A 16,266-nucleotide genomic window follows, 5' to 3' on the forward strand; every position below is an offset into this window, starting at 1 on the left:
CCACGTCAGGTGTCAGACCAGACGGAGGATTCACCTGCACAACCCCTTTAATAAAAATGCAATTACACACAGGCGTTTGACAATGTTTGGCACGGATAGAGGATCTCACCAAATAGCTGAGGGCACTTGCAAGCTGTTTGGCAACCTGGAATTTCCACGGAGTCGTGAGATATTCGCTTTTTCGGTGCATGAACAGATCCAGCGGGCCGAAATCTACAAATTCTTCAACCATGATATCTGAAATAATAAGTAATATGAAGGACTGCGCTTCATAAAAGAGAACTGCTTCTCATCTCAGTCACATCGCTACAGTCTCAATGCACGGCGTCCGCACAGCCGCAAAACTGGGCTCATGCAAAATAATCGACTCATTTCTCCATTCACAGCTGCGGCTCTGCAATGATTGCAAAGCTACCACTCCCACTGGCTGTCTGGGGATGCTGGGAGTTGTACTTTTGCAAAAGCTGGGGAGGCTGGAACACAATAATTTACATTACAGCAATGTACAATATATATATTTGCTCACTTACTCTCCACATCTCGCACGCATACGCCGTGGAGCAGGACGATATGCTTATGGGATACCTGCCTCATCAGACTTGCAGTCTCAAAAAATGCCTGAGAAATAAAAAGAGAAAAAGTGTAGAATGAAGACACACGCAAACACAATAAATAATTGGCGGTCCGGGTATTGTGTGTACGAGCAGGTGTGAATGTTTTCTTAGTAAGTTGCAGAAGTTTTTATTACAGAAAAAGTGGGGGAGGAAGGGGTGGGGGAACAGAGCGATGTGCCCCCGAGAGAGATGGTCATGGGTGCTGATGGGTTTACCATGTTGGATCAGACAATCTCAAGTTCAAGGACCCTCCCCCAAAACACTAAATCTTTTTAAAAGTATTTAAAAAAAAAAATGAAAAATTTGAATCCATGCACTTTTCCCCATTTGATAAAAACGAAACATAAAAAAATTAAAAAAAAAAAAATTCAGCAACATCTGTGAAAATCCAATCAAAATAAAAATATTCAAAATTATTTAACCTATATGGTAAAATACCGTAAAGCAGCACATCTCACAAAAATGCAACAAAACACAACTAAAACATCAGCTTGCCAAAAAAAAAAAAAAAAAACTGTCCAGGTCTAGTATTGGACTTTATGCTACCGACCTGGAAATTCATGTTAGATTATTTTTCCACCGTGAAAACAAACCCAAAATAGTAATGACGGAGTTGCTTCCTTTATGCTATTTTACTACACGTGTATTTCTCTTTCCTGCTTTTTTGGTACATTTTACGGAAAAAGAATGGCGCCACTCAGATTTGCAACTCATTCCACAAAAAAACAATCAATATTGTTAAAGAAATAAAAGATGGATTTTTGGTTCTTACCGTAAAATCTCTTTCTTGGAGCCTTCATTGGGGGACACAGAATACCATGGGTGTATGCTGCTGCTGCTGCTAGGAGGCTGACACTATGCAAAAACAAGAAAATTAGCTCCTCCCCGGCAGTATACACCCACCGACAGGCACCAAGCACCTCAGTTGGTGAAAAAGCAGTAGGAGAAGCAACGAGAAAAACTCGAACCATATGTACCAACCCAACAAGGGACTCTAAGACCCAACACGGTACAACTGAAACAGGGAGGGTGCTGTGTCCCCCAATGAAGGCTCCAAGAAAGAGATTTTACGGTAAGAACCAAAAATCCATCTTTCTTTATCGCCTTATTGGGGGACACAGAATACCATGGGACGTCCCAAAGCAGTCCCAAGGGTGGGAACAGCAAAAAGGAACGAAAGTAACCGAAAGGCTCAGGTCGGCCGGTGAGCCACCGCCGCCTGCAGAACCTTCCTACCAACCACAGCATCAGACGAAGCCTGGGTATGAACCCTGTAGAACCTCGTGAAGGTGTGCAAAGATGACCAGGTTGCAGCCTTGCAAATTTGCATGGCTGAGGCCTGGTGACGAGCAGCCCACGAAGCCGCCACAGCCCGGGTGGAATGAGCTCTTACTCCCGGAGGGGGCCGCTTTTCCTGAAGACGATACGCTTCCAGAATGGTAGAACGAATCCAGCGAGCGATTGTGGATTTGGAAGCCGGAAGGCCCTTCTGGCGACCTTCAGAAATGATCAGCAAGGAATCGGACAGACGAAAGGAAGAGGTCCTGGCAAGATAGACACGCAGGGCTCTAACTACGTCCAGTTTGTGGAGAGACTTCTCAAGAGGATGAGATGGAGCCGGACAAAAAGAAGGAAGGACGATATCCTCATTGATATGGAAAGCGGAAACCACCTTTGGAAGAAAAGAAGGAACGGGCCTGAGGACGGCTTTGTCCTGATGGAGAATGAGGTAAGGGGAACGACATGACAAGGCCGCCAATTCAGAAACTCTTCTGATGGATGAAATGGCGATCAAAAAGGTGACCTTCCAAGAGAGAAGGGACAAAGGAATGTCCTGGAGAGGCTCGAACGGCGCCTTCTGGAGCGCGCTAAGGACGAGGTTGAGATCCCACGGGTCTATTGGCGAACGATGAGGAGGAGCCACGTGGGAAACCCCTTGTAGAAAGGTCTTGACCTGTGGTAGAGAAGCTAGCTCTCTTTGGAAGAGGATAGAGAGAGCGGAAACCTGGCCCTTGAGCGTACTGAGGGACAGACCCGCGTCTAACCCAGCCTGAAGAAACCCCAGGATAGACGGGATAGAAAAAGACATTGGGAAGACTCTTTTATCATCGCACCAACGGAAAAAAGCCTTCCAGTACCTATAGTAAATGCGGGAAGAGGCTGGTTTCCTGGCTCTGATCATAGTTTGAATAACCTGACTGGACAGACCTGATTCCTTCAGAATTGCGGTCTCAACGGCCATGCCGTCAAATTCAGAGACTGAGAATTCTCGTGGTAAAGGGGGCCTTGCGAGAGAAGGTCTGGACGGTCCGGAAGCCTCCAGGGAACGTCCGCGAGCATGTTGACCAGTTCCGCGTACCAAGGCCGTCTTGGCCAATCTGGAGCGACTAGAATCACTGGTACGCCTTCCGATTTTATCTTTTTGACCACCCGAGGGATCAATGCCAGAGGCGGGAACAGATACGGAAGTTGAAACTGGGACCACGGAGTCACCAGTGCGTCGCATGCGACGGCTAGAGGGTCCCTGGACCTGGCTACGAACTGCGGCACCTTGCGGTTCATCCGAGATGCCATGAGATCGACATCCGGGGTGCCCCAACGGTCGCATATCTGAGAGAAAACCGCGGGGTGCAGGGACCATTTGCCGGACGCTAGGCCCTGGCGACTCAGAAAGTCGGCTGCCCAATTTTCCACCCCTGGAATATGGACGGCGGAGATTGTCGGAACGTAACGTTCTGCCCAGCGTAGTAACTTGGCCACTTCTGACATTACTTGTTTGCTGCGCGTGCCCCCCTGATGGTTTATGTACGCCACGGCCGTGGCGTTGTCCGACTGAATACGGACCGGCTTGCCGGAGAGGAGGGGCTGCCAGTGAAGAAGGGCCAGGAAAATTGCCCTGATCTCCAAAAGATTGATTGGAAGGAGAGACTCCTGTGGCTTCCAGCGGCCTTGGGCCGCTTTCTGATGGAACACGGCTCCCCATCCTAGAAGGCTCGCATCGGTGGTGATGATTCGCCACTGAGGCGGAAGGAAGGACCTCCCTTGGAGAACTGACGCTGGCCGTAGCCACCAAGTGAGAGACTGCCTCACTCTGAGAGGAAGCCGAATAGGACGGTCCAAGGACCTCGTGGTCTTGTCCCAGGCTGAAAGCAGAAACAGCTGGAGGGGGCGAAGGTGAAACTGCGCAAAGGGCACTGCTTCCATGGAGGCCACCATCTTCCCCAGGACCTTCATGCAGAACCGAATGGGAATGGGAGCAGGCCTCTTGAGAGTTCTGATGCCCTTGGACAGAGTTGTAAATTTTTCCTTTGGAAGAAAAACACGGGCTAGCTCCGTGTCGAATTCCATACCCAGAAAGGTCAGACGCTGGGTGGGGATCAGAATGGACTTCTCCTTGTTGACCAGCCAACCTAGGCGGCTGAGAGTGTCCAGGGTTATCTGAAGGCTCCGGAGACAGTCCTGGTGAGACGAACCCTTGATCAAAAGATCGTCTAGATAAGGGATGATGAGGATCCCTCTGGAGCGAAGGATGGCCATGACGGTCGCCATCACCTTCGTGAAAACCCGGGGCGCTGAAGCTAGGCCGAAAGGGAGAGCTGTGAACTGAAAGTGGTCTCCCTGAAACGCAAATCGAAGATACTTCTGATGTTGCACACATATTGGAATGTGCAGATAGGCATCCCGAATGTCCACCGAGCAGAGAAATTCCCCGGGCTCCATGGAAGCAATCACCGACCGAAGAGACTCCATCCTGAAATGAAGAATCTTCACGTGGCGATTGAGCAATTTGAGGTCCAGAATTGGACGAAGAGAGCCGTCTTTCTTCGGGACTACAAAGAGATTGGAGTAGAACCCGGAAAACCGTTCGTCTGAGGGAACGGGAACAATGACTCCGGCGGAAAGAAGGGAGGAAATGGCCTGCAGAAAACCCGGAACCTGGGCCCGCTGTCGCGGAGGCCAAGACCGGAAAAACCGTCTGTTCGGGAGTGAAGCAAATTCGATTTTGTAACCGGATGCGACGAGTTCTCTGACCCAAGCGGACAGCAAAGCATCCGCGAAAAAGGAAAGTCTGCCGCCCACCCTGTAAGAAATTCCAGGTGGGGATGACCCGTCACTTAGACGAAAATCTGCCGGAATTGGCTCCTGCAGATCTGGAATATTGTCCTCTAGATCTCCAGCGAGGAGTGGGTTTGTAGGAAGGTTTCCTCTGATCCCGCTCCCTGGTGGCAGGCGGCCGATCCTGTTGAGTGGCTCTCTCCGTGGCAGAGAAGGGACGAAAGGGCCTGAATGGTCGAAACCCCCTTTTGTTGAAGGGACGTTTTGGTCGAGACTGGGGAAGCGAAGTACTTTTACCTCCAGTGGCATCGGAAATTATCTGATCCAGCTTTGCTCCAAAGAGCCTAGAGCCATGGAATGGCAGATTGGTAAGCGACTTTTTCGAAGTAGTGTCCGCATTCCATGACTTTAGCCAAAGGACTCGGCGTACAGCTACTATGTTGCTGTTAGCCCTTGCTACGCAGCCGGCCGCGTCCAAGGAGGCGGCCAAAAGGTATTTTCCCGCCTGGTTAATCTGATCTGCAAGATCTGCCAATTCGTCTCGAGGAGCTGACGCTAAGATGCCTCTGCGAAGAATTTTTGCCCAAGCGGAAATGACCTTCGCCACCCAGGCAGATGCGAAAATAGGGCAGAGAGAGGCGCCAGATGCCTCAAAGATAGACCTAGCCAGAGATTCAATCTGCCTGTCAGTAGGATCTTTGAGCGATGCCCCGTCTGGCAGAGAGAGCACCGTTTTAGAGGCTATCCGGGATACTGGAGGATCTACCTCTGGAGCCTTGGACCACTTTGAGAGCAGTTCTGCGTCAAAGGGGTACAGAACGTCCAAATACTTGCGGCCTGAGAAGCGTTGCTCAGGGCGCTCCCAGTGTTTGGATAAGGTAGTATCGAAATCGTTGTGATTGGGAAAGGTTCGGGACGGAGGTCTGGCTCGTCTAAAGAGAACCGAGCTTTCCTGAACCGGAGCCTCATCCTGTTTAAGTTTTAGTGTTTGGAAGATAGCTGTAATAAGACTATCGACCATGTCCCGCGTTTTAGTAACGCTGTTCCCCTCTGAGCTAGCTTCCGAATGAGAATCATCGCCTGACTAAAGGCTGTCATCCGAGGAAGGAGAAGGAGGCCTGGGAGCGGAAGGGCCCTGCGAGCTCGAAGACGAAGTAGACAGAGCCCGCTTCCTAGAAGTCCTTCCCTGTCTGTCTCTCTGAAGGTCGCGGTCAGGTGCGGACGACTCACCCCGAGAGGTGGTCGGGGCAGAGGTGGCTGAGGATAGCTGAGGTAATCGTTCTAAGACCTGGACCAGCGACTGTGATACTTTTGTCAAGTCAGAAACAGACTGTGACATTGTAACGGCCCACTCCGGGGGGAGAGAGGAGGGAAGAGCGCCCTCCGCCCGGGACTCTGTGCGTTCCTGAGATGCTGACATAATGGAAGGACTGCAGGGGGGGCAGAATGGGGACGACTGACCCGATGCCCACTTCTTTTTACAGCGCGCACAGGCGTAATAGGTAGCGGTGGGCCTGAAGCAGAGATCCCCTGAAGGGTTGGGCATAAGTGAATGGCCGCAGAAATTAGGGAATAACTGCCGAGGAGAGCTAATCCCTGTCCCAGAGCCGAGCCTACCGAGATTCTGTGCGAGCAGCAGAAGAAACGCCGAAGTGTCCCCCAAGCAGCGCAGGAAGGTAGTGAAAACCCAGGAAATCCTTGTGCTGGAAGATGGGGGCGGAGCTTAGCGGCTGCGCAGTGATTGGCTAACGGCGACGGAGAGGGCATGGCAGAAAGGGGAGGCTGGCATCTCAAAGAGAAAGAAGCCCTGTGATGGGCTAGAAAAGGCGCGCTGAAAAGAGCGCGCTCAGGAAGGGAGGAGGGAGCAGAGAAATTCCCCTCGCTGAGGGGAAAGTGAAAGTAAAAGTGACGGCGCCGCAGCCCCATGCCTACCCCGACATACCGCGCTCAGGAAGCAATATGACAGCGGTCCCCTGCTTGCGACGCTGCTGCGGTGAGTGAAGGGATCCCCAGAGTCTCCCTGACTAGAAAAGGGGGAGGGAAGGGACGCAAGCAGCTGTGTGAGCGCGCGGCAGGCAGAAAGGGCGGGAGATTCAAAAACTGTGGACATGTAATCCCAAGGTCCAACTTCTCCCATGCACTGAAGCCTATGCGGGGCCGGAGGGAACGTACAGGCACTTACCTGACGTCCCTGAAGAGGATGACCACAGGGGCCCACAGGGAAACGGCAGGCCGCTGGGGGGAAGGGAGTCCTCTGTACCCGCATCCTGCAGAAGACGGCTTGAACCACCTGCGATCGCCGTCTTCCTCTCAGCCCTGTCCCGAGAGAGGGGTGAGGAGGGGGATTCGGCAAGGACCAGCCACCTGTCCACAACCCTTATCACCGGAAGGTGATAGGGAAAAGTCCTGCCTGCGGTACTGAGAGTTGCGATGTGGGTGACACCACACTGCTCGCTCAGCCGCATGATATAGGAAATCAGGGTGATAAGTATACCCTGTTTCCCAACGGAAAAAACCTAAAAGATAAAAGAAGAAAGGATTAAAAAGTTCAAACTAAACCCTGAAAGGAAAAATTGGATTAATAACTGCGGATCTGGGGAGATCCCGGTCCGCCTCCTACAGACACTAAGCACAAACTGAGGTGCTTGGTGCCTGTCGGTGGGTGTATACTGCCGGGGAGGAGCTAATTTTCTTGTTTTTGCATAGTGTCAGCCTCCTAGCAGCAGCAGCATACACCCATGGTATTCTGTGTCCCCCAATAAGGCGATAAAGAAAAAGTTATGACTCACAAAAAAAAAAAAAAAAGGGAGGAAAAAACAAGAAGGTGCAACAATGAAAATCAGGGGTGGTGGGAAGGGGCTCAAAGAAGTCTATCAGGGGCTGATTTGTGATTTTTTTTATGGAAAAAGTGTATAAAAAAATCTAATTATTGTAATTGATTGTTTTTCAGCGCCTTTTGGAAATTTTTGCAGGAGAAAATGAAAAATTCTGAGACTTTGTTTTTAACCTGTAACATACAAGTACACAGACATGTTCTGGTATATAGAGATGCATCTCCTTGCACCAGTAAAATATGTAAAGCAGAAGATTACTATTTAGACCTTTAGGCACAGAAGATCCTCCTATCCTCATAGTTAGCAGTGTACAGTATGTTGCAGGCATTTTCTCTGGATGCTGCTGTATGGAATAACATCAGATTACACTATTTGATGCAAATAAGATGCATTTTCTTATCAGACGCTGCTATAAACGCAGTGAATTTGGCCCTAACATTTCCTGGTATATTTGTCCATGGCCGATCACCATTCCACGGAGATCTGGTGGACTTGTCATGGGTTTGTTTAAGGGCTCCCATGTGCTAACACACAAGTCAGTGATCCTTGCTGTCAGTGAGGGATTGCAGATAACGAAAATGTCAACACACCAGAGAGATATCCCTGTGGCTGGGGTCCAGTACTTTCAGGATGACCTTAATGTCTTTTTCTGATCCAGTTGCTTCACAGTCGTTATCATCCCTGTAGTTGAGTTTTCCTGCATAGATCTGGGTCCTGGTTCCTCTTCCCAGATGGTCCATCTGCAAGATAAATATACGGATGTGACCGCTAGATGCGCAATTTTAAAAAGGCTTCACTAAGTTTCTGCAATACAGATTTTTTTTAATAATGCTTTGTAGGAGAAAATGATAAAGGGCTTCTTATAATAAATATATATACACATATATACATACACACACACCTGGCAGCATGTAGTGGTGGCGTCTCCCTACATGCTGCCAGGTATATATATATATTTATTATAAGAAGCCCTTTATAGTATACTTGATATGCTTTATCTACCTCACTGTGAGTATATACGTGACTGCGGGGTTATCATCAATTGGGCTCCTTTTCCATTATCTCGGTGAAATAGAGTATATATAATTTTTTTATTACCTGGCACTTAAAAATGTTTACAACTTCTATCAGCACACTAAAATGTCTAATAACTTTGGCATTATATCACCTTATATACCCTATATTGGATGGCTATATTTAAGCACAGTTCTTATTATAATTGGGCATATAACTGACCCCTGATGGTCTCACCTGTGTATATATATATATACATAGAGAGAGATTTTGTGATGTGAATTTATTTTGCCATATGAAATGTATATGCTGATCTATTGATTTGTGGTGGTCTCCTTTTGGAGACATCCTGTTTTTGTTTTAAAAATCTTTGTATGCCCGTTTTAGAAATATTGAAATAAATCTAATTTTAAATAACGGATCTCTTCTATCTGGAGTTTATTTAGTCTGGTTTTTGATATACATTCTTGTTTGAAGTGCCATTGATTTTTTTCTAGGACAAATTGGATTAATATAATTAAAAGAAAAAAGTCTCAATGGTAACAGACAAACAAACCATGAGTAGTCAGATCCTGCAGGCATATCCTCTTCCAGCAATCACGTGAATAGGAATCCAAGAAATAGGAGGTAGACAGAAGGGAGGATGACTGCAGCATCTGACTACAGAGCGTTTGTTGTCTGTTTCCATGGCAACACGTAGGTCTTCATATCCGCTATGGATACAAAATATGACCACACTTTTAATCAATGCCAATTTAAAATCTGTTCTGGGTCAATAGAGAAAATTAGCTGCAAAAGCCAACATAGCCTATAAGTAGCAAATCACAGACACCCATCGCGCATTGAATTTCCCAGATTCTTCACTTGCAGAAATGTCTTAAGATTAAAACCAAGTGTTTACCGGATTACTTAGTCTATATGACCGAGCGCTGGACTCACTTGTATAATCTGATCCTTCAGGATCCGGTGGAAGCTCAGCTGGCTGATGTGGTACACCGGCTGCCAGTCCACGGCTTTCTTCGTTGCAATTAGTAGATTTGAGATTTCTGCAAGAAAAAAAAAAATGGGAACAAAAAAAAAAAAAAAAAGGACTGAGTGTTGTCGAGAGCTACATTTATATACATAAAGGCACTGTGGTGTTCTTAAAATAAGAAACGAGGATATTCTAATCTAGGGGGTATAATATTAGATCTGTTCTCCGTGACTTTGTGGGGATCCTGCGGGTTGTATTATGTTTTGGTATAGTTGTCAGACAGTTCCTCCATCTCACCTCTAGGTTTAGGGGGACAGCACCTTTTCAGAGTGAAGCTGACGTCGTCCGTCCTAAGAACTTGTCCCTTTAAGTGCTCCATCAGCTGTTTCAAGTTGTCGAAGACGCGGTCCGAGCCCAGTAAGCTGAAGGTTTTGTCTCGGACTTCTATTTGAAAATTTTTGTACTGTTTCAGGTTCTTGGATTCATACTTCAAAGAAATAAATACAAAAACAGACAAGCAAGTCACACACTAAAGACTTCATTGGCATCTGTCACGTTTGGAACCCCCATGATGGAAATCAGCCAAATGGGGTCTGCCAAGCTCTCCTGTCATTAATTGTTCTGCTCCTACAACAGTAATGAACTCACCAAAGAGATTACATTCCCTTACCTGGGATATTTTGGAGCACGCCACAGTCATGAGAATGTTATTGAAATCTGTGCAACTCCACCGCAGGACGTACATCCCCTCCTCGTTGCCTTCTTGGCGCAGTTTATTTATGGCATATTCTGTGCTACAATAGAAACAGGAGAAAAAACAGGATTTTTGGGTTGCTTACCGTAAAATCTGTTTCTCGGAGCCTTCATTGGGGGACACAGAAACCATGGGTGTATACTGCTGCAACTAGGAGGCTGACACTATGTACAGAAAAAAGATAGCTCCTCCTCCGCAGTATACACCCCACCGACCGGCACTAGTTTCCTCAGTTAGTGAGAAAGCAGTAGGAGAAGTAACAAAATAGAACAAGAACAGAACAGGCAACTCAACTGTAACCAACAAACAAAGGAACAGGAGTTGCAAAAAACACGGGAGGGTGCTGTGTCCCCCCCAATGAAGGCTCCGAGAAACAGATTTTACGGTAAGCAACCCAAAAAATCCTGTTTTCTCTATCGCTTCATTGGGGGACATAGACACCATGGGATGGCCCAAAGCAGTCCCTGGGGAGGGAGAAGCAAACTTCAATTAGGTCTCAGAACTCACCACCGCCGCCTGCAAGATCCTTCTGCCTAGGCTGGCGTCCGCCGAAGCGTAGATGTGGACCTTGTAAAATTTGGCAAACGTGTGGATTGAAGACCAGGTTGCAGCTTTGCAAAGCTGCAGCGCGGAGGTTCTGTGGCGCACCGCCCAGGAGGCACCCACTGCCCGGGTAGAATGAGCTCTAATTCCAGGAGGGGGCACTCGATGCTTGACCCGGTAGACTCCCAAAATTGCTGATCTGATCCAGCGAGCAATAGTAGCCTTGGAGGCTGCCTGACCCTTCCGCGCACCATCTGGGATGATGAAAAGTGAGTCTGTCTTCCCAAGGGAGCTGTCCTAGCCAGGTATACCTTCATCGCCCTGACCAGGTCTAGCTTGTTCAAGGAGCGCTCGAGCGGGTGGATTGGACCCGGACAAAAGGACGAGAGAACAGTGTCCTCATTTAGGTGGAAAGTGGACACCACCTTAGGCAGGAAGGAAGGCAGGGGCCGCAGGACCACCTTATCCTGATGGAGCACTAAGAAAGGGGGGCGACAAAAAAGGGCCGCCAATTCCGACCCGCGCCGGATGGTGGTGATGGCCACCAGAAAGGCTACCTTCCAGGAGAGAAGCGATAGGGAAACTTCCTTGAGAGGCTCAAAGGGTGAACCTTGTAGAGCCTCCAGAACCAGATTGAGATCCCATGGATCAACAGGAGCGTGGTACGGAGGTGCCGCATGAGCCACTCCCTGAAGAAAAGTCTTGACCTGTGGTTGGGAGGCCAACGTCTTCTGGAAAAGGATGGAAAGCGCCGAGACTTGACCCTTTAAAGAGCTGAGGGCAAGGCCCACATCCAAGCCTGCCTGGAGGAACGCCAGGATAGAAGGAAGAGAAAAGGACATGGGCGGAATGTCATTGGCCTCGCACCAAGTGAAATAAGCCTTCCACGTGTGATAATACATTAAATTTTGGAAGACGATGGCTTTCTAGCCCGGGTCATGGTGTGGATAACCCGATCCGAAAAACCTGACCGTTTTAGAAACGCGGTCTCAACAGCCATGCCGTTAAATTGAGCGGCAGAGAATTGGGGTGGCAGATTAGGCCCTGAGACAGCAGATCTGCTCTGTCTGGAAGCTTCCAGGGGGCATCCGCGAGAAGGTTGACGATGTCTGCGAACCAAGACCTTCTGGGCCAATCTGGAGCGATAAGGATGACTGGTACCCCTTCCGCCTTGATTTTCTTCAGCAGTTTGGGCAGAAGAGGAAGGGGAGGAAACATAGGGGAACTTGAACCGAGACCAGGGAATGGTCAGAGCATCGGCGCCCACTGCGAGAGGATCTCGGGCCCTGGATACGAACTGTGGGACCTTTCTGTTCAGGCGAGACGCCAGCAGATCTACGTCCGGTGTCCCCCAACGACGGCAAAGTTGATGAAAGACGTCCGGATGTAAGGACCACTCTCCCGCCGCGAGACCCTCGCGGCTGAGAAAATCGGCGGCCCAGTTGTCCACGCTGGGAATGTGCACGGCGGATATCGCTGGGACTGATGCCTCTGCCCAGTGGAGAATCTTGGACACTTCCGCTAGAGCCGAGGAGCTCCGTGTCCCCCCTTGGTGGTTGACATATGCCACCGCTGTGGCATTGTCTGTCTGAATCCGGATCGGCAGACCTCTGAGAAGCCTTTCCCAGTGAATGAGAGTCAGAAAAATCACCTGTATCTCGAGGACGTTGATCGGCAGAGTTGTCTCTTGAGTTGACCACCGGCCCTGAACAGTCTGATTGCGAAACACTGCCCCCCCAGCCGAGAAGACTGGCGTCCGTTGTCACAATCTGCCAGTGAATCGGAAGGAATGACCGGCTTAGAGAAATGAGAGGTGACGTCAGCCACCAATTGAGGGACTGTTTGACCCGGGACGAAAGGGGAATTGGACGATCCAGGGAAAGAACAGACCTGTTCCACCGAGACAGGATGGCCTGTTGAAGCGGTCTCGAATGAAACTGAGCAAAGGGAATTGCTTCGGCCGTCGCCACCATCTTTCCCAAAACTCTCATGGCAGACCAGAAAGATGGAAGCTGTGAGCTCTGCAGCGCTCGCACATCTCGCCGCAGAGAGATCATCTTCTCTTCTGGGAGGAAGACCCTTGATCGACAGGTGTTGAACAATAAGCCTAGAAACACAAGCCGTTGAGTCGGAACAAGGCAGGACTTTCTTTTGTTTACGAGCCACCCGAAATTGGACAGGGTGTCGAGAACGATGGTAAGACTTTGGAGAGTCTGGTGAAAAGATGGAGCTTTGATTAGAATGTATTCGAGGTACGGAAAGAGGACGAGAACTCTGACCCTCAACAGGGCCATCAGCGTCACCATGATCTTTGTAAACACTCTGGGTGCTGTGGCGAGACCAAACGGCAGGGCGACAAACTGGTAGTGGTCCTGATGAATAGCGAAACGCAGGAATTTCTGATGCCTGGGAAAAATGGGGACATGCAGATAGGCATCTTGAATGTCTATTGAGCACATGAATTCTTGCGCCTCCATGGAAGCGATTACTGAACGAAGGGACTCCATCCTGAAATGTCGCAAGCGGACCCTTTTGTTCTGTAGTTTGAGGTCCAGAATGGGCCGAACCGTGCCGCCTTTTTTCGGCACTACAAACAGGTAAAACCCTGAGAATCGTTCTGTTTCGGGCACAATCACCCCAGAGCTGAGAAGAGAGGCGATGGATGCAAAGAAACCCAGAACTAGGGCGGGGTCTTTTGGAGGTCAGGACTCGAAGAAGCGATCCCGGGGCCGAGAAACGAACTCTATCTTGTATCCTGAGGATACAACTTCTCTGACCCAAGTGTCTTCCACCGAAGCAAGGCAGACGTCCCTGAAAAATAGGAGTCGGCCGCCCAGTTGGGAAAGTGCCTCGGGGCTTTGTTGATAGTCATGCCGATGTGGACCGTCCAGTTCTGGACCTGGAGGATCTGCCCTGGGAGGAGTGAGATCGCCAGGAGGGAGTGGGCCTAAAGGAGACCTTTTTCCTATCCTGGCGTCCTTGCGGCCTTTGTTGGTTGGAAAAGGGTTCTGCAGTAGCGAGGTGGCGGAAAGGCCGAAAGGGCCTAAACTGACACCTTGGAGGGGGTCTACGAGGTTTGGCCTGAGGGAGAAGAGAGCTTGTGCCCCCAGTGGCGTCCTTAATAATCTGGTCCATCTGGAATCCAAAGAGACGCGCTCCCTGAAAAGGCAGATTGGTAAGGGACTTATTGATGACAAATCAGCCTGCCAAGCCTTGAGCCAAACTGTACGCCGGATTGCAACTACGTTGCTGGACGCTTGAGCTGCGCAAGACGCGGCATCTAAGGAGGCAGAGACCAAATATTCCCCTGCGTGGGAAATCTGGTTGGCTAGCTCGGCCAATTGCTCTGGTTGGGCTCCATCAAGAATGCTTTGGCGGAGATCCTCCACCCAAGTAGCTATGGCCTTTGCTACCCAAGTGGAAGCAAAGGCCGGACTTAGCACAGTCGCAGCCGCTTCGAATGCTGACTTTGCTAAAGTTCTATGATCCTGTCGTTAGAATCCTTCAGAGACGCCACACCTGAAATCGGAAGGACAGTGTTGTTAGATAGTCTAGACACGGGAGCATCTACAGAGGGGGAAGTCGACCAGTTGTCGGTGAGCTCTTGAGAAAATGGATACAGCACGCCAAACGCTTCCCTCTTTGAAAGCGCCTCGTCGGATTTTCTCTTTCCTTGGTGAGGAGCTTGCCAAACTCTGAGGGAGAAGCGAAAACTCTGGAAGGTGCTTCTGCCCTTCTGAACGATACCTCCTGATCTGAGGGTTTCGCAGGGGAGTCTGTGATCTCGAAAGTGTGGTTAATCGCTGCAATGAGGTTCTGTACCGTAACCTTCATGTCCGCGTCATGGTCCGAATCCAGCTATAAAATCTCTCCAGATGGCGCATCTGAGAACGCTTCGCCTGACTCGGGTGAGGAGGCACGGGAAGAAGACTGCTGGGAAGGACTATGTGGTGAGATAGGGTGAGGAGAGGATTCCGGCCGGAGATCCTGCCTGGGCCTTTTGCTGCTAATGCTGGCTGGCTCAGATAGAGCCTCTTGCGACCTGCTGGATCCTGCCGAAGTGCCCAGGGGCAACTTATCAAGAACGGCCACTAAGGATTGAGACACCCTAGTGAGATCCGCCACTGATTGAGATAGAGAAGAAGCCCAGTCAGGAACGGGGGATTCACTCTCACGTGGAGCAATAGGTAGCTCCCGGGCGGCGGGCTGAATGGGAATGCTGCATTCAAGGCAGAGGGGAGTGGACTGACCTGAGGGAAGTTTGCGTTTGCAAGAAGAACATGCAAAAAACTTGACTAAAGTGCAAGTGGAAGAAGGGGGATGAGCACGATCAGGCTTAGAGTTAGACATAATGAGGTGTTATGAATGAGTCACCGAAGGAGGAAAAAACAAAAATACAAGCTAAGTCCAGAAAACCGGAGAGGTTGGTAGCTATCGGATTGCAGACCCCTGATCCTATTCACACAACAAACAGTAGCCGTGGGGGGTTCCTACGGTGCCCTAGACCCCTCGTTCACAGCCGGAGAACTAAATAAGCCTAAAGAAAGAAAGGGGAAATCTAAACTGCCCCAGAGCAGACCCCAAAGCAATAGACAGCCCCCAACATGTATTGTCAGTGAAAAGCAGATGAAAACACAAACACAGACACAGACAGAAAGACAGGTTGAGCAAACGATGGGGCCCAACTAACTAAATAGGAAAGGACAGAAAAGATGCTGGCTGCAATCTGCAAAAATACTGCCAAAATAATGTCCAACACGTCTGATAGAAAAAAGGCCCTGAAGTCACTAGACTTCAAAAACACTATCAGCACTCAGGTATATTCTGAAGACTGAGCAAAAGATCAACTTGACCAGAGACAAAAATGGAGCTCAGCCTGTACCAACAAGGGCAGGCAGAACACAAACACTAAGTAAACAGACAATATCTCATGGAAAAATAAGAGAGCAAATACTTAGCTTTCAGAAGACAGGTACTGAACTGGTTTGCAAGAGCTCAGAGCAGAAAAGATCACCAGCACCCCAGTAGGGCGTCGGCTGCCTTATATCCACTCAGTGATTCCGGGTGTCCAATCAGGCTCCACCTGTTCAGATGACAGGTTCTTCCCAACCCAATCAATTTCACTACCTCTCTTCACCAGCAGAGGGTGTTCATCAGACATCAACGGTGAAGGGGAAAATGAACTCACAACAATGAGGGGTGCCGGAAGGTTAGGGAACAGGAGGCAGAGGAGGGTGTCAGTCTGCAGAGCAGAGCTTACTCACGGTCCGGTGTCCTGTAGATGCTTCCAGCAAACGCTTGCTGTGTCCCCCAATGCTGCACAGCTCGACTGGATCTGCGTAGCCCCGGATGGAGGAGACGGAGTTCGGCTGACAGGCTGAGAAAATGGCGGCAGCCTGAGAAGAGCCGGGTAGAAAAAAAAGCGCGCGATTCCTTAAGGAGACAGGGGGAAGGAGGAGGCGGGCGAGCTGACCGCAG

General features: G+C 49.5%; 1 protein-coding gene across 7 annotated transcripts in view; it reads right to left on the reverse strand.

Annotated features, from left to right (window-relative positions):
- Window positions 1–16,266, reverse strand: part of JAK1 (Janus kinase 1) — a 127,606-nt gene that overhangs the window by 20,637 nt on the left and 90,703 nt on the right. For all 7 annotated transcript variants that reach the window (XM_073544686.1, XM_073544683.1, XM_073544684.1 and 4 more), the window contains 6 exons: window positions 10,162–10,285; window positions 9,789–9,978; window positions 9,458–9,564; window positions 8,095–8,244; window positions 531–618; window positions 110–237 (listed from right to left, as the gene is read on the reverse strand). In XM_073544686.1, the coding sequence (XP_073400787.1) occupies window positions 110–237; window positions 531–618; window positions 8,095–8,244; window positions 9,458–9,564; window positions 9,789–9,978; window positions 10,162–10,285 (787 nt within the window). The remainder of the gene's footprint in view (window positions 1–109; window positions 238–530; window positions 619–8,094; window positions 8,245–9,457; window positions 9,565–9,788; window positions 9,979–10,161; window positions 10,286–16,266) is intronic.

This window comes from Dendrobates tinctorius, unplaced genomic scaffold (assembly GCF_039654945.1).
Source record: "Dendrobates tinctorius isolate UK_male_01 unplaced genomic scaffold, ASM3965494v1 ptg000138l, whole genome shotgun sequence".
NCBI lineage: Eukaryota > Metazoa > Chordata > Amphibia > Anura > Dendrobatidae > Dendrobates > Dendrobates tinctorius.